This window comes from Sciurus vulgaris (assembly GCF_902686455.1).
Source record: "Sciurus vulgaris genome assembly, chromosome: 1".
Taxonomy (NCBI): domain Eukaryota; kingdom Metazoa; phylum Chordata; class Mammalia; order Rodentia; family Sciuridae; genus Sciurus; species Sciurus vulgaris.
In genome coordinates, this window is record NC_136461.1 from 77,066,333 (window position 1) to 77,093,648 (window position 27,316).

At 37.6% G+C, this 27,316-nt stretch overlaps 1 protein-coding gene across 1 annotated transcript in view; it reads right to left on the reverse strand.

Annotated features, from left to right (window-relative positions):
• The window catches only part of LOC306668095 (guanylate-binding protein 5-like), a 53,918-nt gene extending 37,116 nt beyond the window's left edge, over window positions 1–16,802 (reverse strand). Inside the window, 11 exon segments of the mRNA XM_079151153.1 lie at window positions 6,116–6,244; window positions 6,246–6,298; window positions 6,579–6,681; window positions 7,895–8,107; window positions 8,840–9,120; window positions 10,208–10,447; window positions 10,798–10,991; window positions 11,251–11,360; window positions 12,574–12,701; window positions 13,193–13,401; window positions 16,608–16,802. Coding sequence (XP_079007279.1) covers window positions 6,116–6,244; window positions 6,246–6,298; window positions 6,579–6,681; window positions 7,895–8,107; window positions 8,840–9,120; window positions 10,208–10,447; window positions 10,798–10,991; window positions 11,251–11,360; window positions 12,574–12,701; window positions 13,193–13,382 — 1,641 coding nt within the window. The 5' untranslated portion in view covers window positions 13,383–13,401; window positions 16,608–16,802.
• Window positions 16,803–27,316: the final 10,514 nt, after the last annotated feature.

Consider the following 27,316-nt stretch of genomic DNA (forward strand, 5'->3'; position numbering starts at 1 on the left):
ATCTATTTTACAGAAGGATCTATGGGGTTGTGAGCAAAAAGTGTATCCAGCATTAATGGATGAAATATTCTGTATATGTCTCTGAAGTATTAATTATTAATTGTATATTTTAGTTTTTACCTTCTTTATTTAGTTTTTGTTTGAAGGATCTATCCAGTGTTCAGAAAGGGGTGTTAAAGTCAACCAGTACTATTGTGGTGTTGTCTAATTGATTCTTGAATTCGAGAAGGGTTTTTCTGATGCACATAGGTGCTCCATTGTTTGTGGCAAAAATGTTTTTACATTTTACACTTTTACATTGCTGGTAGAGTTGCAAATTGGTGCAGCCACTCTGGAAACAGTATACAGAATCCTCAGAAAACTTGGAAAGGACCCACCCTTTGACCCAGCTATCCCACTCCTCAGTCTATACCCAAAGGACTTAAAATCAGTATACTACAGTGATGCAGCCACATCAATGTTTATAGCAGCTCAACTCACAATAGCTAAATTGTGGTACCAACCTAGATGCCCTTCAATAGATAACTGGATAAAGAAACTGTGGTATATGTACACAATGGAATATTATTCAACTTTAAAGAAATAATGAAATTCTGGCATTTGCAAGTAAATGGATGAAGTTGGAGAATATCATTCTAAGCAAAGTAAGCCAATGCCAGAAAAACAAAGGTTAAATGTTTTCTCTGATAAGTGAATGTTGATCCATAATGGGATGGAGGGAGCAAGGGAAGAATGGAAGAATTCTGGATTGGGCAGAGGAGCATGAGGGGAAGGGGAGGGGGTTTGGGGGAAAATGGCAGAATGAGATGGACATGTATACCCTATATACATGTATGTATATAGAACAGTGTGACTCTGCATTGTATAAAACCAGATAATTGAAAAGTTGTTCTCCATTTGGGTAACATGAGTAGAAATGCATTCTACTGGCATGCATAACTAATTAGAATAAGCACAAAAAGTGAGAGAAAACTGACAAACATCTCTAAGATATTGAATAGAAAATGGCAACCCCAAATTCTTTACCCAGTATAAAGTTTCATAAATCAATGTAAACACAGAGTTTTTTTAAAAATAAAGATGATGAAAAAACTTTTTAATGGATTCAATGGAATCCTGGTGAAAATGCAAACTTTTCTGGTAGGTATAGAATGATCCTAAAATTTATGTGGAAATGCTAATGTTCAAGTAGAGTCAAGAAACTTTTGAAGAACATTGTACAAAGACTGAGTATAGCAGAAGAAAAACTTATTCAAATTCAGTTAATAATGCATTGCTATACTTGCACCTGAATGGGTAAATAAGTCAAAAGAACAATGAAGAGAGGCCCAGATACAGTCACATACTGATATTTAACATAGAGTTGTTTCTTCATAAGGTTAGAGACAAAGACTATCTTCTGCTTAAATTGTTTGGGGAAAATAGGTCATCCTTCTTCAGAAAAATACTTTTGACCCCAAATTCACACCACATAGACCTTCAGTTTTTACTCAAATATAGAGGTACACAAAATAAAATGTGACTGAAGACACACACACACAAAGAAATACACAAACACACAATCTACCATAAAGTAAAATATTGTGGACTACAATAAAATTAAAACTTTTTTCACAAAAATTCTATGAAAAGTGTTGTCATAGAAGGAGAAATTCCTTTGACAATCGTTCAACCCACAGAAAGTCATGTCCTTTATGTTTCAAAATCTTCTAAGAATAAAAAAGGCAGAACATGATACGAAAGACATCAAAGATGTTGCAAAACACGAAAAAAAAAACTAGTAAACCAACACAGGAAGAGGTGTTCCACCTCATTTGTATGAGAAAAATGCAGATTAATGTCTCATTAAGATATACCACATAGCCCCCATACTACCAAATGTGAAAACGTTGGTGTGGAGACCATCATACTGTGTTGGGAAGTATGTAAATTGCTACAGAAACTTTGAAGTCATGGTAAACCTGATGTAGAAGGACAAGATTCATCTCCTCTATGACCTGGAAGTCCACTCCTAGGGCTGTTACACAAGGGAATTTTGCATGTACATGAATATATATACATATATATGATACATATACATGTGTTCATATATAAATGTATTTAAAAATATCCTTAACAATATTTCATAAAAGATAAACATGATAATTTACATATTTATCAATAGTATGAAAAAAACTTGATTTTACTTTATACAATATATACATTTTTCAACTACACAATGAACTAGAAGAATCTTATTAATATCTTTAAGAAATGAAACAAAGTACAAAAGATGACACGCAATAAAATCTGATTTATACAGAAAGCAGGTCAAACTAAATTACATTATTTCATACATAACTTGTATATGATAAAATCCAGGAGGAATTCAAATGTTGTGATACTGGTTGTCTCTAACAGGTTTGTCATAGGTTGTAATGCACTCCTTTGGTTTTAACACTGCTGAATTTATTTTTCTAGGGCATGGTTTTTTTATTTATATTATTTGTATGCTTCATATGTGATGCACTCCTCTGAATGTGTCTTATTTTATAATTTTTATAAACAGAGAAGGGGACACAATTTATCAACATTTTGCTTTGAAAAGGATCAAGAGAATGTGTTTTAACTGAATGAATTATGAGATCAAGAGACATTTGGAAATAGGTTTGAATCACAGAAAGACCATCTCCTATAGGATCATAAGAAATACAACCTTGAATTTTTAAATGTGTTTTATATCTTTACACTTTAAACTTTTTGTTGTTGGTGGTGTTGTTACTGTAAGTTATAAGGACTGGTTCTGACTTATCTTTTTCTAAGTGGCCAGGCAGTTGTCTGTTCCTATTTAAAAGTCTATATTTAACCTCCATTTTTTCTATACAGATTTTTGGGGGGAGGACTTTCTATTATGCTCCATCGGTGATCTGTATATTCAAGAGTCATTACCACACTTTTAACTTTTATTTTTGACAATTTCTCTGCTTTTTAATATTGAGTATTTTCATATTATTTTGACACTGTGCTTTTGGTTTTCATTCTTTTAGTAATTTTCTCTAAATTTTAACATATTACTTAATATTTCTGACTCACTAAAAAGACAAGAGAGACAGTATCGAGATGATTATTAATGTAGGTTCCAAAGCATGGCATTGCTTTTAGATGACTTGATTATCTTCAAGGCCTTAAAAGTAATAACTTTAATAATAATAACACTAATGAACATAAAAATAGTTTTAAGTAATTATAAGTGTAATAAAGCATACTGCATATTCAAAGGATTTTGTGAGCAATGCATGAGTTACTACAGTGACTGTAGTTGGCACATGGTGAATCCTGAAAAAATATTAGCTGCTGTTACTAACTACTTTTAATGCTAAGGAACAGAGAAGTTGTACATATTTAATATTGCTGCTGTAATATGAGAAGTTCTGCGATATAAAACACTTCAAAGCATAAGAAAAAGTACAGACATTAGCATTAATGTGTTTTTCTTCTCTATATGAGTAAACCATATTTTAAAGAACTTTAAAAAAACTGAAGATCCTATAATATCACCCAACAGAAAATCCCTTACAGAAGCAAACAGTTATAAGTGAGGGACAAAAAAAAAAACAGAGCTTTGTGGAGTGTTTCTATAATTTTTTTAAAACAGATTTTTACTAGAGTTAAACACAACAAACAGAACAAATGAAAAGGTATAGCAAAGTGAGTTTTAATTCTAGTTTTAAAGTAATTCCTAATCTTCTGAGGGAAATTCGGAAGCATTTCCCATAGAATTTTAACTACTGAGAGACATAAAAATAAAGCAATAGAGTCACGGCTTAAAAATATTTTATAGTTAAAACTTTGCACTAACATGTATTCATATAATCAATACTTTTAAAAAATATCAGCAAGCTCTCATATACTATGTTGATTTAACTTTAGCATTGTAGCAAGTGTAAAATTAAATGAGCACCATTGGAATTTTGACTCATTACACATTATTATTTATGCCTCTTATTTAAAAACTCTAAAGTATTATAAATATGTAACACAAAAATATTAAAGTCAAATATAAGTTGCTACCTATTATAACATGCTCTAAGTTATGACTTAGTGTGGGTGAGTAAAAAGGAAAATGACTTTTCTTCAGCCTTAAGCCTATGACACAGTTTCCACAGTAGTATTTCCTTTCATCCTCTACAGATCTTCATTTCATAACACTGTTTTCCTTCAGCTTGGGATTTCTTTTTGCAGAAGGTTGACACAGTGCTGGTGATTTGCACAATGGTCCTTAGAATAGCAGTCTCCACCCAGTTGAGAACTGTAGATTGTTCCCACTTCACAATTGGTGCCTCCCTCAGATGGCATCCAGCACATGACAAGCAGAAGGAGTGATGCTAAACTGAGCTCAGGACCTGGATAATGTTCCATCTAACTGAGCCCATGTGGCAACTTGCGATACCTAGACACTGAGGTAACTTGCAATAACTAGAGACAAACTGGAAGATTAGGTAGAAGTGTTTGGATTATTTAAATGTTGATTGTCCCAAATTCCCTAGTTTCTTGTTCCTTTGTGTCTTCCATGAAAAAAAAAATAACGGGAATCTCTGTTGTTCAGCACTTTAGAGTATGATACATTGAGTAGCTTGTGGCTCAGACATTGTCCTTTGTAAATGCTGGATCTGATCTTGAAACCTTGACAATTCAGCTGTATGGGCCAACCTGAGCCTTTCAGCCTCTTCCTAAGTGAAAAAGAGATACTATAAGACTTGGCAAAAAGTAAGGTCTGCTTCATTCTGATTGCCTAAACCATTGACTTCTTCTTACCTCCCTTAATCCTCAGAAACAATTAACAGTCCCTGAATCTCCTTCTTCCACTCATGCTTACTTCTACAATTATTCACATTCCTCTTCCTCTAGCTCCAGAAACATTGGTTTAGTCCCTGAAATTCTGGTCTTTATAGAATTCCACTCCAATGCTCCCTTCCCTCTTACACTACACAGTCGCTTTGAGTAATCTTAATCATATCTTGACCTCAAATCTCTTTCCCAATCTCATTTCCATTTTTAGGAATATATTAACTGTGTTTGTAAGAGAAGAAATTGCCCCAAAAGCACAATGTCTAGGTGACTGACATACACTCAGGAGAGGTGTCTGAGTCTTAGATGAGGGACATGTTCCAGGTCACCACACTTGGGATGGAGAAGTACAAGTAAAGACTGAGCAGATCAAACATCAGAGTTTTCCCATAATGTCCTTCAGGAAAGAGCTGCAATCCCCAAAGTGCCCTAGAGTAGTTACTGAAAAGCGGGTACCCACAGGTTCCCTGGTAAGCCAGGGCAAAGGTTGGGACCTTGTCTGTCTCATGAGGTGCTCACATAGGAAGTCCCCACCAGGTTCTCAGGAGCACTGCCACTGTGGATCCCACTCACTGAAAGACACCTACAATGACTCACAAGTCTGTGAGATTCTGGCATTTAGTTATCTCCTTGGGGCCTTGATTACCTCATATAAAATGGGGGACACATCAGTGCTGCTTCACAGTAAATAGATTAGATGAGAGAATGAATGCAGAGGGCTTTGTACAGTGCTTGAGAAATAAGAACCCCTGCTTATTGAATGATGACAAACTAAAGGACTTGACTAAGCAAGCACTGTTGAGTTCAGGGCCAGGAGAACCAGAGGTGACAGAGGAGCAAAGACACTGCAAGAGGAAACTGATGTAACAAGGTATGATCAGGGCAAAGGATTGTACAGAGCAATTAACAAAATGATAGAAAAGGCTAATCACTGTGAGACAGAAATGCCTAGTTTATACATAAAAATTCATATTATTCCTCTATGCCAAACACCATTATAAACTCGAATACTATGTATTTCATTATCACAATACCCTTATAAAATATGTATAACCAACATTTCCATTCCAAACACGAAGAAAAGGGGCCACAGAGGAAGTAGATAACTTGCTTAAACCATGCATTTGGTACAGGTGGAGCTTGGATACATGCCCAGCGTTCGGTTCCACAGCCCCTGACCTGAGCCACCATGGTAGTTTGCATCTCACCCATGGCCACTGTTTCATGCTCTCATCTTTATAGGGAAGGGACAGAAACACAACCCAAAGATTCAGCAATTGATGAATACCTGCAGCCGACGTTCCTGCTCCCTCTGTTGTTGTGCCAGGAAGTTTGCTCTTTCTATCTCCATTTGTCTTATTTGCTGCTGATGGAGTCTCTCTCTTTGCTCCATCATTTGCTGGTTCTGCCTACGAGCCTGCCTCCAGCCTTTCTGCTTCAGCCTTGGCAGCCTCTGCTTTCACACGTGCCTCTGAAGAGGAAGAAGAAACGTAAAACCCTCTAGGACAACTCTGTCCCTTCCTTGGGCCTCCCACCCTCATTTGTTACACAGAGAAAACTCCCTGGCATCGTTTTTCATTCCACATAATCATACTGCAGCTGATCATGGCCATACTCAGATACTGCCTGAAGCCATAGGAACCTTTATGCCTGTCTTCCTCTAGTTGAATGATCCCAGCTAGGCCAGAACACATGAATTTCAAATTTGGACATTTCTTGTCTCTCTTGCATTGCTTCTGTTTTCTTCTCACCTTTTGTCTCCTTTTCCTTGGCTGTGAGAGCCTGGTCTGTCTGAAGAACAGCGTTACTCACAGACTCTTTGGACTTTAAATATTTTTGCAGAGCTTCCTCAGCCTAGGAACCCCAAAAACAGGAAGTTAGAATTTGCAGTGGTGATAGCCAAAGTGATAAAATCATATTACTTGTTCTATCAAGCATCTTTTCCTCTTAGAAAGTTCTCTGCCTGCATGATGGAGAGGTCCACCAAGCCTCTCCACACATGGGAGCCAGAGACTGACTGGGCCAATCAGAGCACCCAAGGCCACTAGATGAAAAGAACTTGTTCACAGGAGGAAAAATACTGCCATTTGAGTGTTTTAAAGGCTGATATGTATCAGGAGTGGCAAATGAATTATTGCTTTGAACTTCATACCTTGGACAGCTTGACTACTGCAACTAGGAATCTTTCCATGTGAAGGTGTAGAAAGACATGCCCATTTGCAGGTAGCTGCTGTTAATGGGCAGATCCCATGGCTGCTATGGTATTTATGGGTTTGATAGCTTTGAATTCAGAGGCCTGCTACCCTGTGGTGAAAGAGGTACCAGTATACCTAGGTAGCCTTGAAGCACCAGCTGCCTGGAGGAGGAGGAATTACTGCACAAGTGTGAGTCTCCAACAGGGCAATTCCCTACAACCTCTCACTTCTTGTTTACCTTTGAAGAACCAAATTCCTCTGGTGTGTTTTACTATAAATAAAGTATTGGTGGAATTTTTCCCTTCGTTAGGACCAGAATCATCAGGTCTCTTCCATCTGTCACGTCCCTGCTTCAAATATTTTCTGACATCTTTTGCTTTATTTCTTGATATTCTTCAGACCTTTTTTTTCCAGCCGGCCCACACCTCCAAGGGTTACTTATTCCATCCCCACACAGTCTGTGGGTGACAGATATGGGTACAGGGAAAGGCATGCATGCTCTGTCCCCAGAGGCTTAGGACATCAAGGATAGTTGATCTTAGACCCAGAGGTAGCTCTTTGTTGTCATGTGAGACAAGCCTATTTGAAATGAAGTGCATAGTTAGGAAAATGGAGCACAATAAGGAAGTAGGTGCTGGAAAAGCAAAAGGAAGCAGAACTGCTGACACTGTTTGGACTCTGAATGTATCCACACTTAAAACTAAACACCAGGCACAAAATTCCCATGCAAGCTCATTCATTGACAGAGTAAGTCTGAGGCAGAGTTATCAATCTCAGCTCTGTTCCTATAGGTATGTCCTTTCTTTTATCCTCAATGGTTTTTTAGAGGGACCCCAGTAATTCCCACAATTAATAGATAGGATCAGGGATACCTGTGTTCCCTTCCTGGGCTGCTGGTGGTACTTTGTCTTCAGCTCCTCTGTCTTCTGAAGGTAGAGATGATGGCCTCCTGGCTTAGAATAAAGCCCCTGCTTCACTTCTTCTTCCAGAGGACCAAAAATATCCTGAAGCAAAACTGAGCAACGATCTGAAGAGGCTTCTTCATTCTGCTTACAAATATCCTTCTGCTTTGCATCTAGTAGGGTCTTCAAGGGACAGGAACCCACAGAGATGTTAGCAACACCTTAGTACTTCTGGAATTTATGTTTTAAAGATTCTACTTTTCCTAGCAAAATCAAGGAATATAAGCAAATATAAACCCTTTCCAGCAAACCTGAGAAAGTTGCAAGGACAAGAGACTATGAAAAATGTTTACTATTGGGTATGAAATATCCTGAAACCCCTCTCTCTTATAATTTCTGCTTAAATGTGATCTTTGACCACAGACCCCTACACCTAAGCTCTCATTTTATATGCAGTCTACTGATTTCCAACATTTCTTGTTTCAGTGTTTTTCTACCTTCAAGCAGAAAGTAGGCGTGAATAACTAGTTAGAATGATATCAGTTTACGTTATTAATTCTAATCATAATTTAGTAGATCCACAGGACAGTTCTCTCTGCTTAATTAATGAAAAAATAAAATAATACTTTGCAAATGTTTTAAAGGAATGAAATCAATCAAATTAATCCCGTAGCTGATAAACGGTAAATGTGATGATCTATATGCATACGTGAAAAATTCAGACTCTAAAGGGCCCAGAATATTTACACTTTTTTTGTTTACAGAATGAAAGTATATCATGCCACATTTATGACCACCATTGTTTTCCAATCTATAAAGAATTGCTTTTCTTAAACAAATTCTATTGTATCGTTCATAGCAATATTTTTCCTCTATTAACCCTAATGTCCATGAACCAGAAAAATGAATAATTACCTGTAGTTCTTTCTGGAAACTTTGGTCTTCATCTTTGAAAGAGTTCTTTGTGAAGGTTTCTATGGCCTCTCTCTCGCTGGCCATGTGTAGGTCCAACAGCTCCTGGAGGGTCTCTGTGGGCAGCTGCACCTTCCGGACCATCAGCTCATCATAGTGGGCAAGGGCCTTTTGTACTGCAGCTGAGTTTTCTCTCTGGGCCAGGGCCAGGACTGCATTCTCCATGCAGGGCAGATCCCCACTGTTGATAGCACTGACATAGGTCAGCACCAGGTTCTCTAGACCTTCACAGAGGGAAGAAGAGACGCTTGTGCTTTTGGCAGAGAAAATCTATGTCAATTAATTCTAAGAACATTCATTTAACAATGCATTGCCCTCAACTTTTCAGCATTCTGAACTGTATCCAAGTGTCCCAGACAAATTCCTTTGGGAACTGGTGAGATGAGGAAGGCAAGTATTTTCTTCTTAGGAAAAAGAAACAAGGGTGAAAGAATAAAAATAGGAAAAATGTCTAGATGTATGTTATTATTTAATCCTACATGGAGAAATAAGCACATGGTCATATAAAAGTCATGCATATGCATGCATGAAATACACACACATACATATATATACATATGTTCAGAGATTTTATATATATATATATATAAAAATATATATATATATATCTTTTCTTTTTTTTTTTTCTATGAGGGATTGAACCAAGGGGACGCTTAACCACTGAACCACAATCCCAGCACTCCTTACATTTTATTTTGAGACAAAGTCTCACCTAGATGCTTAGGGAATCATTAAATTGCTGAGACCAGCTTTGAACTCATGATGTCCTTTGCACTCAACTTTACTCCATAATATAGTGATTATTTATAAGAAGTTCTGAAACATAAGAGTTGTTAGGGAAAGTTATAGCAAGAAGTGTGCTTAGATATTTTTAGAGATTCTAGAGATTTAGAGGTTTATTTGGGCCTCAGATCAACATTTGTATCAACCATGTTTAATTTCTATAAGGAACAGGTATAAATTGTTCATTTGTGTCTTCAAAGATTGTGACATACCTTAAGAATCCAATATATTTTTTGAATAAATACTGCCAACACATACGAGCTAATCTATGTCAACAGTAGAAGAATGAATGATACAACATCTTTAACTTTATCTTATCTTTATTATGTTCCTATTTCATGTAACCTTAGAGGCACTTCTAAAACAAATACTAGAAATGTGTTTCATATTCACTATAGCTTTACAAACATGATGCATATGATTTGCACAGTGATAATTGCTTATGCATCTCTCAATGTTGGCACAAGAACTCTCTTACATGATACACGTTATGTTGAATAGAGGAAAAATCCTGGAAGAGGTACTCACGAGGTCCAGTGACCTTGATGCCTCCTGGAAGTGTCTTGATTTTGGACTTTGTAAAGATGTGGGAAGAGAATTCTGCCACTTGCTGTACAAATTCAAGACTCAGTTCATCATCCTGCAGTGTCTCTAGCTGGGAAAGCTTCTTGTGAGTGGGTGGGTCAAAGACAAAGCACTTCTTTGATGGAAAGAATTTCTGAATACACAGACGGGGCAAATTGAAAGTATGAGTTCTTTGATCACTACCTGGAGAAGGAAAATCAGAATTTATTTTCTTTAAAATTTACATTCACATGAATCTATTCTCCTTAAATACAAATCCTTTACCCTGGTGTTACTCAGATTAATATATCTTCATAAAACCTAGGCAACCAGATGAAAAGTATTTAATCAAAAAAAGGAAAGAATATTTTTCCCACAAACAAGGGAATAATAGAATTTGACATTGAACCTATTAGTTCATTGAAAATTAATAATATTCATTACTTATTCTGTAAAACATCTAGATGGATAAATAGGGAAAACCATATATTTAACCTTCTACCCTAAAGAGATCATTTCTTTTATTCCTTGTTCCAAAACCAAAGCCCATTTACCTTGCTTTGTCTTCAGGGAATTCTCCAGGTATTCGTCTGCTGTAATGAGTTGTCCATCTGTTTCCAGGCTTAAGTAGAAGTCTCTAAGAGTCCACACCAAGTCTGGAAAGAAGCTTACAATGTCATTGGCATCTTCGACATCAAGGTCAGGTGACACTCTTGATCTGAGTAGATCTGTCAGTTCTGTCACATTGCTGAGATGATTAAGGAATACTGGCAGAAGTAACATACCATCTAAGCCCATATTTGATTCCATGTTCCCCAAGCCTTTATTTTCTGTTTGGCACTTAACCAAATCAACATTTCATCATCACTGAATATGAGGTCTCTTTACTGTACTTTAAGTGTTTACCCATTTTCTTTTTACAGATACATAATGTCTTACAGACCTACAGTTGGTGAGTGGTGTTCTCACCCATGGCTTGGGTGCCACCCTGGACCACAAAAGGATACTGCAGTAGGTCGATAGCACCCTGGTCAATTTTGCTCATGCTATTGTATACAAGGGTGCTGCTCAGAAGGATTGCCAGAACGAAGATCTGGGTATCATTCTTGTCATCATCCTAGAAGTCAGAACAAATTTAACTCATGTCTTATGGCATTCCCACATGAACAATCATTAAAATAAAATCCTGATACACAAATGCTAAGCAGGGAAAGAACAAATGATTGTCAGACACATGAACTTTCCTGGTTTTCTCATGATAAATTCATACTGATGCTACATTTCTAACTCCTAGTCCTTCTTATAGTTAGATAATTGCAAAACAAGCAGTTAAAGTTAATGGGGAATCCAGAGTAGTTAAAATCAAGGTTTTCTGTATACCAAAACAAAATTGACCTATGTGCACAGTTCATATATCTATTTTATTGAATAATTATTATCTACAAGAGAGTTTACTTTACTGATCTTAGATGTCTAATTCTAGTGCTGTGAGATGAGTTCATAATTAATATCTCCATTTTGTAGAAGAGGAAATGAAGGTTGTATTTGGGTTTACCAGCATAGCATCTTGGTAAATCAAAAGTCAATATCAAAATCAAAATGAAAACATAAAAAAACACTGGACATTTAAGAGAGTGTTTGGTTAGGTACAAAAATCAGCTAAGAAGAGACAACTGTGTACATCTTTTCCCAAGTCTGAGTTTAGTGACTTTACTTGAGTAGCTTTAATTACTTATGATAGGAATATTTAGGGAATGGTCAAGTTGTGCAAATCCAATGCATTTTATTCTGTAAACTGGTTGCAAAATACTTATTAAAATATAACTAGAAAAGACCCACGTGTCTACTTCCCCAATGATTAGTTGGATAAGACAAAAGAGAATATAAAAAATTTAGGGAGACTCACTCTTCTTGTCAGCATCAGAGAGCTACAAGTGCCAGAGCCCTGGTTTGAACTGAAGTTCATCTCACCCAGAGCCGACTACTAACCATAATCAGTGCAGGACCAGGATTGTACTGTGATTTATTTGCATCATTTTTATGCATCTAGGAACGACTAAGCAAAACATCAGTGTAGTTCTACTAATACTGATTCTGAATTGTATACATATATATATATATATATATGTATATATATATTTTTTTTTCTCACTTCAGACTTCCAAACACTATTGAAAGTAGAAAGAAATAATGAGGGGTAACATAGTCCAGTCAAGTTGAAGTACAAATTTATAAAAACAAAAAGAAAACGTAAAACAAAATGAAAGACTCCTTATAAAAGAAGGATGAGTGATAAAGAGTTTAATCATAAAAGAATAATCTGTTCTTACCTTCTCTACATCACCCAGGCCTTCAGTGTCCAGCAGAACTAGGGTGTGTCCTGGCTTCTCAGGATGAGGCACACACCACATCCAGATTCCCTTGGTGTGAGACTGCACTGTGGAGCCTACAGAGAAGCCTGCAGAGGAGAGTGCAGAGGTCATCATAGAGAAGGGGATCTAGAAATTGGGTAGTTTCTTGATAATTATGTTAGGGGTTAAGGAAAGCAAGATAAGGAAACAGCAGAAAATACAAGTATGGATCTCCATTACTATACAGAAATGGGGAAATAAGGTCAAAATCCACAAGTGGGAAATTTTTATACTTCTCATAATAATATGCTACAAATATTTTTAAAGTTTATAATTGCACATATGGAAATTATTGCATTGATGTGGGGAAAATATTATATTTCTCCCAGAAAGACATTAAGGACAACATTTTTAAAAAGAGTTCATGTCAAGGATGAAAGCTGTCCTATAGCTCCCCAAGTTAAAAGGCTCAGCTGTGGCCCAAACTTTGGTTTTCACTGTCCCTCCCTGACTCTAACTTTCTTCTCTCCATCCCCATGCTGGACACCCACAGTGCAGTGGACAGAGGGCTCAGCAGAGCTTTGCTGGTGGCACTCACCCTTTCTCTTCCCAGCCAGTTTGTTCATCAGGTAGGATTTGCCAGTGCGGTAAAGGCCCACGATGGCCACCACCACCACAGGCTGTGTGATGGCTGACAGGATCTCCAGGGCTTCCTGCTTGACCATTAGCTGCCCCTCCTTGCTCTCAATGAGGCATATAGGGCCTGGCATGACCATGTCTGAGGCCATGTCTGGGATGTTACTTTGTCTGCAAGGGAAGAGGTGGGACGGGCAGCAGTTTCTACTCTTGAAGCAGAGAAATCCATTTGCTTATTGAACCTGAAAACATAACTGTTCCCCATCATGGCCTAAGTTTCTGAAGACATTGAGAAACAAAATATAAAAAGAAGTAGTAGAAAGCACCACAGTAAGTAGGTCATAGGCCTACTATCAGTTACCCTGCTTATTCTCAAATATTTGGTGGACACATAGAAAAATTCATTTCCTAAATCTTACCTACTGATTCTTTGCATCTAACTCATTCCACTGGATTTTGATTTACTCATGTTTCTTAGTTTTTGTCTCCTTAAATCCCTAGTTTGATTATTCATTTCCATTATTTGCTAAATATAAATTTTTGTTTTTCTCTTATCTAGGTCCATGTACAAACTGCATTGCATTAAATAATTCTATACCATTATGATGCATTTTCCAATAAATTCAAGTGTTCACTATAAGTTATATTTTTAAGTGTTTTTTAACTTAGTTAATAATGTCCTTTACTGAAACAAAACTTGGAAGTGTGATCATTTTATGACTATCTACAAGAGTGAAAAAAATTTTTCCTTTAATTAATGTTAATTTAATTTCTATTCTGGGCGTCAACTCCTGCAACCTGAGGAGTCTTACAAAATATTTTAAAGCTACAGGAGACATAAGCAAATACTTGGTTTTGTCTGCCATATCATAAAGAGAGGTTTTTTTTTTTTTTTCCCATTTTAGGAAGAATTATTTACATAGAAGCTAAAAATCCACTATCTACTTGAATTCATTTTTCATGGAAATCTTTAAATTAAAACATCTGGATTCTTTTTACTAGCAGACTATAGAAACTGCCAGTTTCTTTGTTGTTATTGCTGGATTTAATGATCATGAAGACCCATTCTCTCTTTCTCATAGCTGATGACCTGTCAATCATCCTGATTAAAGACAAATTAAAACAGAAATTGCTGCTTGGGAACAAATAATAGGAAGTCCATTCACAAATTGTACCGCACCATGGTTTCAGAGGCAGGAAACGCCCAGGGCAAGCAGACCCAGAAAGAGGCAATTTCACAATAAATTTAGAAGCTCAGATGGCAGATGTCTTTTCATTCCAATCCACTTCTAAGGAAATATTGGCACCTTATATTAGTAGAATTCTAGTTGCCTGACTTACATGTAACAGGGGCTAGGATTGTATTTAGTTTACAAAGATGTGGGAAAATTCCAATGATGATCTACAACAATTAGCTACAAAACAGATATTTATAAACCAAATTTATACAAACGTTCATGCTTTAAGGTGAAGTTACTAAAGCAGGAGGGAACAGCTTTGAGGGTTTGAACTTCCCCATGAAAAGCATTAGCTCTGTGAATCGATATTAATAATAGTGTTTTATATGTTGTTCCCAGGTGCTAGCTGGATAGCATCTTTAGTGCTTTCACAAGAGCCAAATCTCTTGAACATCTTGGAATATTTACTGTGTTTGAACCACACACATAACTGCTGCTCTGCCACTTACAACTCAGCCTGTGTGTTTCCTCTGGGATGCATTCTCTCCCACTCTGGTGGAGGTCCACAACTTTTATAAATGAAAAAGCAAATGTTAAGAGTGGATCAAAACACAGAAAATAAACCCAAAGTTTGGCTTTGCAGAAGATTTTATTTCTGATCTCCCAGCCCTGTAATTAGCTATCACATTGGCATTTCATTCAACTTTTTAAGCCTATTTCCTAAAAAGTGGAAGTAAATGATTCCGTATTTAGATCAGTACAGCTACTACCTTAAAAAAGAAAGGTTTGCAGGAGAAGAAAAAAAAGTACAAAGCAGAAAGATGCCAAGAAATATTAGAAATTTCTCAGAAATGCTGGTGATGTATTTTTTCAGAAGAAACAATTCTCTTTGAACCAAGACAGTCTATCTCAGGTTTTGTGTTTCTAATTGTTGCTTTTATTGCTTGCTTTCGATTCACTTTTTAGAGAAAAGCCAATGATCAAGGAGATACATGGAAATCAAACAAATATTAGATACATGAGCGTGTGGCATGGAAATAAGAGGAGGGAGGAGTTCTGAAGAATGACCAAAGGTATCCGACCAATATTGAGTCAGTTTGGGAGCTCCTGAATTAAGTGATTTGTAACAGCAAAGACAATAAAGAAGAAATGGAAACCAACATGAAAACAACCAGAAGAATGAGAAATTATACTCCATTTGTATACGATGTGTCAAAATGCATTCTACTGTCATGTATAACTAATTAGGACAAATTTAAAAAATGAAAAAAATAAGACTAGGGAGGCTGCCAAGGGCAGGTGGTAAGGATGATGAAACCAAGTCAAAATTATGTCTGAATTAAGAAATCTACACTCAAAAAACAAATACACTCGAAGTACAAGACTATGGATAACAAAATATTGCTGTTTTCAAGAAGCTTCTTCATTCATTTTTCACTCTCGGTTTCAACTTTTTTTTTTTTTTTAACCTTCTTTCCTCACTCTCTTTTTTTTTTTTTTTTTTTTTTGAGGGGGGGAGGGTACCAGAAATTGATTGAATTCAAGGGTCCTTAACCCCTGAGCCACATTCCCAGGTTTTAATTTTTTTTTTTTTTTTTTTTTTTTTTGAGACAGGGTCTTTCTAGGTTGCTTATAGCCTGGTTAATTTGCTGAGGCTGGTTTTGAACCTATGATCCTCCTACATCAACCTTCCAAACTGCTAGGATTACAGGCATAAGCCAACCTGCTTGGATTTTTTTTTTTTTTTTTTTTTTTTTTTTGTCCTTCACAATGCCAGCAAATATTTATGTTGATTGTATTTTAATTTATTGCTCTTTATCATGAAAACAACGAAAATTTCTTGAAACTTTCAGACTGCAGTTTAAACTAGCTGTTATTAAACACAAAGGTAACTTACGTTGCAGTTATAAATTCCAACAGGACATAGGAGGACAAAGGAAGAAAAACATATTAAGACATTTCAGACTTTCAGTCCCCACCGGTATTGTGTCTAATTCAGCAGGAAACAAACACAGCAGGCATTCACCGAATTTTACTGTCTATCTAGCTACACCACAATTTAGTCTTTAGTAGGTTCTTTATGTAGCGTATTGGGCAAATTTGCGCCCTATCTTGGATGGAATACTTTTAAAAATAACTGAACATTGCAAATCTTTTCTGTCCTCTTCCCCCGCTGACCCACCCCTGATCTTAACTTACCTATAAAATATGGAGCAGATATCTTTTAGAGCTGGTAGAAAAGCTGCTTTGAGGAGGGCTTGGTAAGGGCTAGTTCCAACAGTTGTCCTTTAGTTTAGCTGTGAGGAGTTCTGATGAGCATCTTCCCCTAATCCTGGGAATTTCCTTTCTTCCCCAGTTCCTGCCTCCTACCAGACAATTTGAATATAAAATATAAGTAAGCATGCCAAAAATCAGAAGGAGTTTTCAAAACTTCTCTACAGGAAACGAAACCAAAGGGCAAATTCAGTGACTAGGTAGTTGCAAAGAGGGTATTCTGAGCGTCCTCTGGTGGAAGGTTTAGATATATTTGGCCTGATTTCCCAGAAATTGCATAGTGTTACTAAAGGGGAACTTTGAGAGCTTTTGAAAGTTTTCCAAGTATGTGTTATTTGACTAGCTTGAGATGTGACGATATTTATCACCCGTAGGGAAGAACATACTTTTATAGGTCTAGTATACTGAAATATTAGCTGCACTCACATAGGAGTAAGTTTGTTGTTTTTATGGTTGGTTCAGTAGCTGAGAACTTCATTACAGGAAGACAAAGGTCTTGGCACAGTACACAAAGAATGCTGGCAAAGAAGTCATTTAGTAAACATTTGCTATAACTCCCTGTACAGTGCTCACTTCTTTTGTGCAGTACCCTATTTTAACTGTCCCAAATTAAAAGAGCTAGGGCCCTCAAAGGTTTAGTAACTTATGCAAAACCACAGAGCTACTGATGAACCCATGTTAAGGTTCAAACTCCAGGTACCGCCTGGAGTCTTTCTGTTTGTGGTGTGTATCTTATACTTGTTGCTAGCATCATGACTGCTTTTTAATAATCACGTATTTTCTTATTCTGACAATAATCCTACAGGACCATGTGTTTTATCTGTAATTTAGAATGAACACAGGGGCTTTTAGGCTGTTTCCTGAGGTTCTGTTGCTGAGTCCAGGATTTGAGATTGAGGGACTTACTAGAAAGGTGATTCTACAAGGCAGAGTGGGAGATAGGGAATGAAAACTGGAAGGAAATGAAGCCAAGGAATGAGGAAAGAGCCAGTAGTTCCTTTTGTGTCAACCAGGAGCTCAGACCCCTGAGCTAACTCCAGGAGACAATGTAAAATCTGCCTGGGCATCTGGCCCTTAGGATGGGGACTTTTTCCTCCAACTTCCTTCCCTGTCTGGGTGGGGGTTGCTTCTGGGAGCAATGATCCCCCAGCATTGCTGGCCTGGCCACGTGTGCTTTGAGAGCGACAACTCAGGTAGGGGGACCTGAGATATTTGCTGTAAGATGCCATTGGAATGTGCAGAAAGGGTAAGTATCAAGGGGGGATGGGTGGGGCACCCAAGTATCTGGGAAGGCCCTTTTCTATTTTCCCAGATCACCTCATCTCTCACAGAAAATCCATTCCTTTCTTCAAGACATCTTCAAATAGTTGGTGAGTCATAATTTACTTTTCAAAAAAGTACCCAAAATAGGAAAGTCTAAGCTATAGCCCTCATTACTGCCATTGATTTCATGGTCATAATCAATATTTAAGTTCTTACCCCTCATCTACCCATTCTAGATTGCTTACACTTAACCAGTAATTCTTCTCATGTACTTATAAGGAATCGAAAAAGAAAAAAAAATCATGAGATCTCTCAATTTTCTGCTAAGTGCTCTATGCTTCAATTTACATTGTTCTAGATTACTAGGAGCTGCTGCTACAGAGAAATATGAAGTGGTAATATGTTTCCCTTTCAATCCAACTTTGAGGGACATACTATGGATGTAATACACAGTTTACCAATCCCCTATATGTTTTAGATCCCCAATCAGTTCTCCAGACAATGAATGCCTGAAATAAAGTTGCCTGGAGAGTTCCATCCTTAGGGGACTCAGGTGAGATGCAGAAGTGTCAAATCACCCAGACTGTACAGAAAATTACTCTTGCATGATCTGGGGTAGATGAACAAAGCTGGGAGAAATCCTTTATCTCTGTCTTTAAAAATCAGCAATAAGAAAAAGGAGACAAGAAACTTATTTTATTTAAATTTAAATTAGGTTGGCCAAATTATGATTACTATGATAGGATATACACAGGAAAAATACACAAGCATATCTGGATATGTTTTACTTAAATTTTTCGCTACATCTTCACAGTATTGCTCTGTCTTACAATAAGTCTTAAGTCTCTAGCAAGAGCCATAATGTTTTCTTTGATATGGAGATGCTAATTCACAATAAGGGGTTGGGGGGCTCTGGAAGAATGGAGGTACTCTGGATTAGACAAAGGGGAGTGAAGTGAAGGGAGGGGGTCTGAGCATAGTGGAATGAATCCAACATTATTACCCTATGTGCATGTATGATTATGCAACCAGATAACTCTACATCATGTACAACTAAAAGAATGAGAAGTTGTACTCCATTTACGTATGATGTGTCAACATGCATTCTACTATCATGTACAACTAATTAGAACAAATTAAAAATAGGAAAAAAATTTAAAAATTAATAATAACAAGGGTTTGGGATATGGCTCAGTGGTTAAGTGCCCCTGGGTTCAATCCCTATGCCAAAAACAAAAAAAGGAAACAAAAATTCTCTATCAAAGATATATGGCATAAATTTTTTCTGGTTGATTTCTTCTACTAATTATAGCTCTGTCTTCTCCACCTTTGCGCCAAAGGCATGTCAAGGATTTTATAGAGATGAGTATTCACTTCTATAAAGAATTTGGGGGTCAAGTGTAAAATAATAATTGTTTTACCCTTTATAATATGTTGTGCCAATAGCCAATCTGTTACTAGAAGGCAGGAGGCTGTATGCACAAACCGAGAGATACAGAGAAAGAACAGACTCCCTTATTTGAGAAACTGTGTAACAAAATGAACCACAGGGGAACAGTGCTGTGCTAATGAAATTAAAATAAACGTGTGAGTGTTCTGGGACTTTGGTGAAGTTTCCAGGAAGCAGTACTGGACACACCATGTAATTTTTTGGCCTGTGAAATACGGATTGCCCCAGTGGGAAGAATGTGATGTCTGAAGAGGGTCTGCAGAGGCACCATAAGAAGAGTGGTTCTGTAGTCCTTCAACACGCCTGATGGGGTGTGCTAAGGGTTCAGGTTTTTTTTTTAAGTCCCATTCTTCTTTTGCTAGAAGAGAATAGCAAGCTCATTTCCCAGAACTGTCCATTTACACAAATAATTCTATGCTTCTTTCGGTTTCAGTCTGAATTGCACTCCAGGAAATGCAGTTTCAAAGAGGCCTGCACTCTCTCGACAAGTCATTGTCCTGGCTGGGAAATAATTCTGCTAGGTCATTTGAAAACAGAATATCTGGAATTGCATGCAATGTGGAGGGATGAAGGGAGAAACACCACATGTGACTTCCAGCACAGCCCTATTTTGCTATTGTTTTACAAGCGTATGGCATTGAGCTCCTAAAAACAGCTTTCAGATGGGCCCATTGCCAGGGCTACCACAATAACTTACGATCACATCTGAGTGTCTTTAACTCATCTCCATGCAATAAACAGGATGTCTTTAAAAAAAAATTGAGTCATGTCACTTTTTTTGCTCAATAGTCTTAAAGCTTCCTGTTTTATTCCATTCTATGACCTGAACTATCCTGCTTGTCCCTTTCCATATCCAGTCTTTCCTTCACCACATAGATTTTAATCTGGACACCATGCCAACTCTTCCCTACCAGCCCAGGTGGTAGTTCTGGACCCCAGGGAATTTCACAGAGGAGGGCTGCCCAGTGAGAGACTTCATTACAGGGCGAAGATCCCCGACCCAGGCAGTAGTTCCAAACCAAAGGGAACTTCTCAGAGGAGAGCTACCCAGCAGAAATTCCCCACCAAGTGAGCATCCCTTCTGGGCAAGGCTTTCCCACTGGGGAAGTAGAACCAGAGACCCAGGCCCAGACCAACCATGCCCTAGCCTGCAGTCTAGTCCCCCGTTGGCTAACCATTGGTCAAAACGTGGAGGCACCTCTGCCAACTAGCAGGGAATATACTCCACCTGAAGGCCACCACCCCTAAAGGGGCAGCTTCCTTAGGGATCACTGCATTATCAAGTTCCTCCAAGACTTCAGACTACTGAAGGCTAGGAGGTGAGTTATTGGAAATGTACAGGGACACTATAAGTCAATAGGGGATTTCTGCAATATCTTAGAGTTTCACTACTAGAGGGGAAGATACCTGAGCAATATGAGAAAACAAGTGAAGAAAATGTCCAAACAAACCCAGATGCTACATCAATAAAATCCAATGACAGCATGGCAGAAGAAATGTCAGAAAGGGAGTTCAGAATGTACATAATTAAAATGATCAGAGAAGCAAACAATGAGATGATAGAGCAAATGCAGGCATTGAATGATCACACCAATCAACAGTTAAAACAGACAGAGCCAGCCACAATTCCCAGAACCAGCGGCGAGCTCCGGCCCACAGGCAGCCTCTGGGACAGGGAGGGGTAGCCAGAGACTTTTCCAAGCAGCCCTGCTCCCTCCAGGGGCAGTCTCCTTCCACGAGGCGATCGAAGATGGCAGACTAGAGGGTGACTGCATCTCCTGTTGCTCCAGGACCCAGGATTAAAGAAGGGGAGGCATTGAGAGACTCGGACTAAAATAGAGACACGGGGTGAGTCTCCCCCACCACGTGGAGCTCGGCCCAGGAGCAGGCTCGGACAGGGCCAACTTCTCAGAGCAGGGCAAGGCAGCTAGAGTCTTCCCCAGGCAGCCCTGCTCCCTCTGGCAGCAAGCTCCTTCCACATGGCCTGCTTCTCGAAGTAGGCCCCCCAGTGAGAGCCTTTCTGCACAAAACCAGCTCACAGTCCTGGAGCCAGCAGTGAGCTCCGGCATGCAGGCAGCTTCAGGGACCAGGACAGGGAAGCCAGAGACTTCCCCAAGAAGCCCTGCTCCCTCCAGCTGCCGGCTTCTTTCACAGCCAGCTTCTCAGAGCAGTCTGACCGATGAGAGCCTTTCCACACAGAGCCAGCTCCAAGCCCTGGAACCAGTAGAAGGCTAGGGGCAGCTTTCTTTGGAATCAGTGCATTATCAAGTTCCTCCAAGACTTCAGGCTACTGAAGGCTGGGAGGTGATATACTGGAAATCTACAGGGACACTATAAGCCAATAGAGGAAATCTACAATATCTCAGAGTCTCACTGACATCTGACCAATATGAGAAAACAAGGGGAGAAAATGTCCCAAACAAACCTAGATACTATATCAATAAAACCCAATGACAGCACAGCAGAAGAAATGTCAGAAAGGGAGTTCAGAATGTACATAATTAAAACAATCAGGGAAGCAAATGGGGAAGCAAATGCAAGCATCAAAAGAGGAGATGAAAGAGCAAATGCAGGCATTGAATGAACGCACCAATCAACAGTTAAAAGAGCAAATACAGGAAGCAAGAGATCATTTCAAAAAAGAGTTAGAGATATTGAAAAAAAACAAACAAACAGAAATCCTTGAAATGCAGGAAACAATAAACCAAGTTAAAAACTCCATAGAAAGCGTAACAAATAGGATCGAATACCTGGAAGACAGAACCTCAGATATAGAACACAAAATATTTAATCATGAAAACAAAGTTGACCAAACAGAGAAGATGGAAGATGGAAAGAAATCATGAACAGAATCTACAAGAATTATGGGATATCATGAAAAGGCCAAATTTAAAAATGATAGGGATTGAGGAAGGCTTAGAGATACAAACCAAAGGAATGAACAACCTATTCAATGAAATAATATCAGAAAATTTCCCAAATCTGAAGAATGAAATGGAAAACCAAGTACAAGAGGCTTATAGGACTCCAAATATACAAAATCACAACAGACCCACACCAAGGCACATTATAATGAAAATACCTAACATACAAAATAAAGACAGAATTTTAAAGGCCACGAGAGAAAAGAATCAAATTACATTCAGGGAAAAACCATTAAGAATATCAGCAGATTTTTCAATCCAGACCCTAAAAGCTAGAAGGGCCTGGAACAACATTTTTCAAGCCCTGAAAGAAAATGGATGCCAACCAAGAATCTTATAGCCAGCAAAACTTAACCATCAAATTGGACGATGAAAGAAAATCCTTCCATGATAAACAAAAGCTAAAAGAATTTACAAAAAGAAAGCCAGCATTACAAAATATTCTCAGCAAAATATTGCATGAGGAAGAGTTGAAAAACAAAGAAGCAAATCAGCAAAGGGAGGAATTATCCTAAAGGAATTGTCAAATAAAGGAGGAACCAAGTCGTGTCAAATAAATAAATAAATAAAATTTAAAAAATGAACCAAATGACCAGGAATACAAATCATATCTCAATAATAACCCTGAATATTAATGGCCTGAACTCATCAATCAAAAGACATAGACTGGCAGATTGGATTAAAAAGAAAAATCCAACAATATGCTGCCTGCAAGAGACTCATCTCATAGAAAGAGATACCCATAGACTAAAGGTGAAAGGATGGGAAAAAACATACCATGCACATGGACAAAGCAAAAAAGCTGGAGTATCCATCCTCATTTCAGATAATGTGGACTTCAAGCCAAAACCAGTCAGAAGGGATAAAGAAGGACATTTCATACTGCTTAAGGGAAACATCAATCAGCAAGATATAACAATCATAAATATCTATGCCCCGAACATTGGCTCATCCATGTACGTCAAACAAATCCTTCTCAATTCCAGATATCAAATAGACCACAACACAATAATACTAGGCGATTTTAAACACCTCTCTCACCACTGAATAGATCCTCCAAACAAAAATTGAATAAAGAAACCATAGATCTCAATAACACAATCAACAATTTAGACTTAATGGACATATATAGAATATACCATCCAACAAAAAAATGAATACACTTTCTTCTCAGCAGCACATGGATCATACTCTAAAATAGACCATATTTTATGCCACAAAGCTACTGTTAGCAAATACAAGAAGATATACTACCTTGTATTCTATCAGACCATAATGGTTTGAAATTAGAAATAAATGACAGAATAAAAAACAGAAACTTCTGCAAACCTGGAGATTAAGTAATACGCTATTATATGGTGAAGGGATAAGAGAAGACATCAGGGGGGAAATAAAAAAATTCTTAGAGATAAATGAGAACAAAGACACCTCATATCAAAATCTCTGGGACACTATGAAAGCAGTACTTAGAGGAAGATTTATTTCATGGGGTGCATTCAACAAAAGACATAGGAATCAAATAAATGACTTAACACTACAGCTCAAAGCCCTAGAAAAAGAAGAGCAGACCAACACCAAAAGTAGTAGAAGACAGGAAATAGTTAAAATCAGAGCCGAAATCAACGAAATTGAAACAAAAGAAACAATCGGAAAAATTAACAAAATAAATAATTGGTTCTTTGAAAAAATAAACAAAATTGATAAACCCTTAGCAACACTAATAAAAGAGAGAAAACTCAAATTACTAAAATTCGGAATGAAAAAGGAAATATCACAACAGACACGAGTGAAATACAAAACATAATTAGAAGCTATTTTGAAAATCTATACTCCAACAAAACAGAAAACCTCGAAGACATCAACAAGTTTCTAGAGACATATGAATTACCTAAACTGAATGAGGAGGACATACACAACTTAAATAAATCAATCTCAAGCAATGAAATAGAACAGGTCATCAAAAGCCTGCCAACAATGAAAAGTCTGGGACCAGATGGGTTCTCAGCCCAGTTCTGAAAAACCTTTAAAGAAGAGCTCATTCCAATACTCCTCAAAGTATTCCATAAAATAGAAGAGGAGGGAATGCTCCCAAACTCATTCTATGAAGCCAATATCATCCTGATACCTAAACCAGACAGAGACACATCGAGGAAAGAAAATTTCAGACCAATATCCTTAATGAATATCGACGCAAAAATTCTCAACAAAATCTTAGCATATTGCATACAAAAATATATTAAAAAGATAATGCACCACGATCAAGTGGGTTTTATCCCAGGGATGCAAGGTTGGTTCAACATCCGGAAATCAATAAATGCAATCCACTATATCAACAGACTTAAGTTAAGAATCACATGATTATTTCGATACATGCAGAAAAAGCATTCGATAAAATCCAGCATCCCTTCCTGCTCAAAACACTAGAAAAAAATTGGGGTACTGGGAACATTCCTTAACATTGTAAAGGCCATCTACGCTAAGTCCATGGCCAATATCATTCTGAATGGTGAAAAACTGAAAGCATTCCCCCTAGAAACTGGAACAAGGCAGGGATGCTCTCTTTCGGCACATCTATTCAACATTGTCCTTGAAACTCTAGCCAGAGAAATTAGACAGAACAGAGAAATTAAAGGGATACGAATAGGAAAAGAAGAACTCAAACTATCCCTATTTGCTGAAGACATGATTATATACATAGAGGAACTAGGAAATTCCACCAGAAAACGTACTAGAACTCATAAGTGAATTCAGTAAAGTAGCAGGATATAAGATCAATGCTCATAAATCTAATGCATTTTTATACATAAGTGATGAATCTTTGGAAGGAGAAGTTAAGAAAACTACCCCAATCACAATAGTCTCGAAAAAAATAAAATACTTGGCAATCAATCTAATAAAAGAGGTGAAAGACCTCTACAATGAGTACTACAGAACACTAAAGGAAGAAATTAAAGGAAACCTTAGAAGATGGAAAGATCTCCCATGTTCTTGGATAGGCAGAATTAGTATTGTCAAAATGGCCATACTACCAAAAGTGCTATAGAGATACAATGCAATTCCAATTAAAATCCCAATGATGTACCTCACAGAAATAGACCAAGCAATCATGAAATTCATCTGGAAGAATAAGAAACCGAGAATAGTGCTCTCTTCGGCAGCACATATACTAAAATTGGAACGATACAGAGAAGATTAGCATGGCCCCTGCGCAAGGATGACACGCAAATTCGTGAAGCGTTCCATATTTTTAAAGAATGATAAAATTATGGTATTTGCAGGCAAATGGATGAAATTAGAGAATATCTCGCTAAGTGAGATAATCCAATCTCAAAAAACCAAAGAACAAATGATATCGCTAATAAGAGGATGATGACACATAATGGGGGGTGGGAGGGGTTAGTGTTAGGGTTAGGGTTAGGGAGGGGGGCAAGATTGGAGGAAGGAAGGACTGTATAGAGGGAAAAGAGGGATGGGAGTGTGGGGGGGGGAGGAAAAAATAGCAGACTGAATCAAATACCATTACCCTATGTAATGTGTGATTACACAAATAGTATGCCTCTACTTCAAGTACAATGAGAGAAACAAGTTGGATTCCATTTGTTTACAATAAAAAAAAATTTAAAAAAGAAATCAATTTGGTTAAAATTGTTTGTTTTTGTATGACAAGTCCTTATATATTCAGGTAATTAATTTTTCATTTCTAAACTTTAGAGAAATGATACTAACAAGTCATGTACTTCAAAAATGTGCCACAATATAACAAAAGTGGCATTGTTTTATAATTTTTCATCAGAAAAGCTCAGCCTATTTCATTTGTGAATTCATGTTTCTTTCTAGTTTACCAAGAAGTGGCATTTCTGAAATAAACATACTGTTGGCCTCATCAATGACCTGTAAACCCAACAACCTTAAACACTTTTTTTAGTTACTTTCATTCATTTAATTTGGCCAATTTGTTTCTATATCAATTCCTCTGAATTCTTTTTAAATTCATTTTTAAGGTGATCTTGGGCCTATAAAAGGAGAAAAAGCCCATTTTTGAAATCCTTTTACCCAGTCAATGTTTAATACTCAACCTCTGCAAGTAAACCTGTTTATTTCTCTACAATCACCTAGAGTATCCCGTGATGAATTTCTCCTCTGTTCCCAAATACTCGTGGTCCCCAGTTTAAGGAGTTTGACTTGAAACGTTTTTGACCATGATGGTGCAATTGCAATAGCCATTCAGTGGAAACTGTACTTTGAATTTTGAATTTTGATTTTCTCTGGACAAGAATTGGTGGTTTTGTGCTCTGTTGTGGTGCTTGGCCATCACAGCTATCAAGCCCCAGCTGCCAGTCAGCCACGATGCCAGGAGGGTCAGCAACCCATGCTCTCCTGTGCTGTGCTGTGCTGCCTGTGTCCTTTGCATACAGGTGTTCAATACATAATGTCAAATTCATACTTCATTGAAAGACAGGTTGTGTGTTAGTTTTGCCTAGCTGTGTGCTACTGTGAGCACTCGGAGCATGTGGAAGGTGGCTGGGTTAAGCTCTGATGGTTGATAATTTAGATGGAGTAAGTACAATTTCACTTACGTATTTTCGATTTATGATGAGTTGATTGGGATATAACCCAGAATCATCTCACTGAGTTTGGGAAGGAGGAAGGAAGGCCAGGTCTGCGAACTTGTATTTATCCCTAAAGATAACCTTTGGGTGGGGATGTAGGTGTGACTCTAACTAGTACTAGTTCTACCAAGGTACTATGGCTCATCTAAAAAATAGAGAAAACTGTGCACTCTGTATAGATAACTGGTCATCAAGCTCCCAGGCTAGAACTTGAAGGCATTTTACTGTTTTATACAGGATGAATTGTGTAGTTCTCCTACAAAAAATAAAACAAGAAAATAAGAAGGATTTATGGCTTTCTTCATTGTGTATTTCACATTTGACCATTTGATGTCTTAAAGATCAAAGAGATCTATTTCAAATCTAATTGAAATCTGATAATCCTAG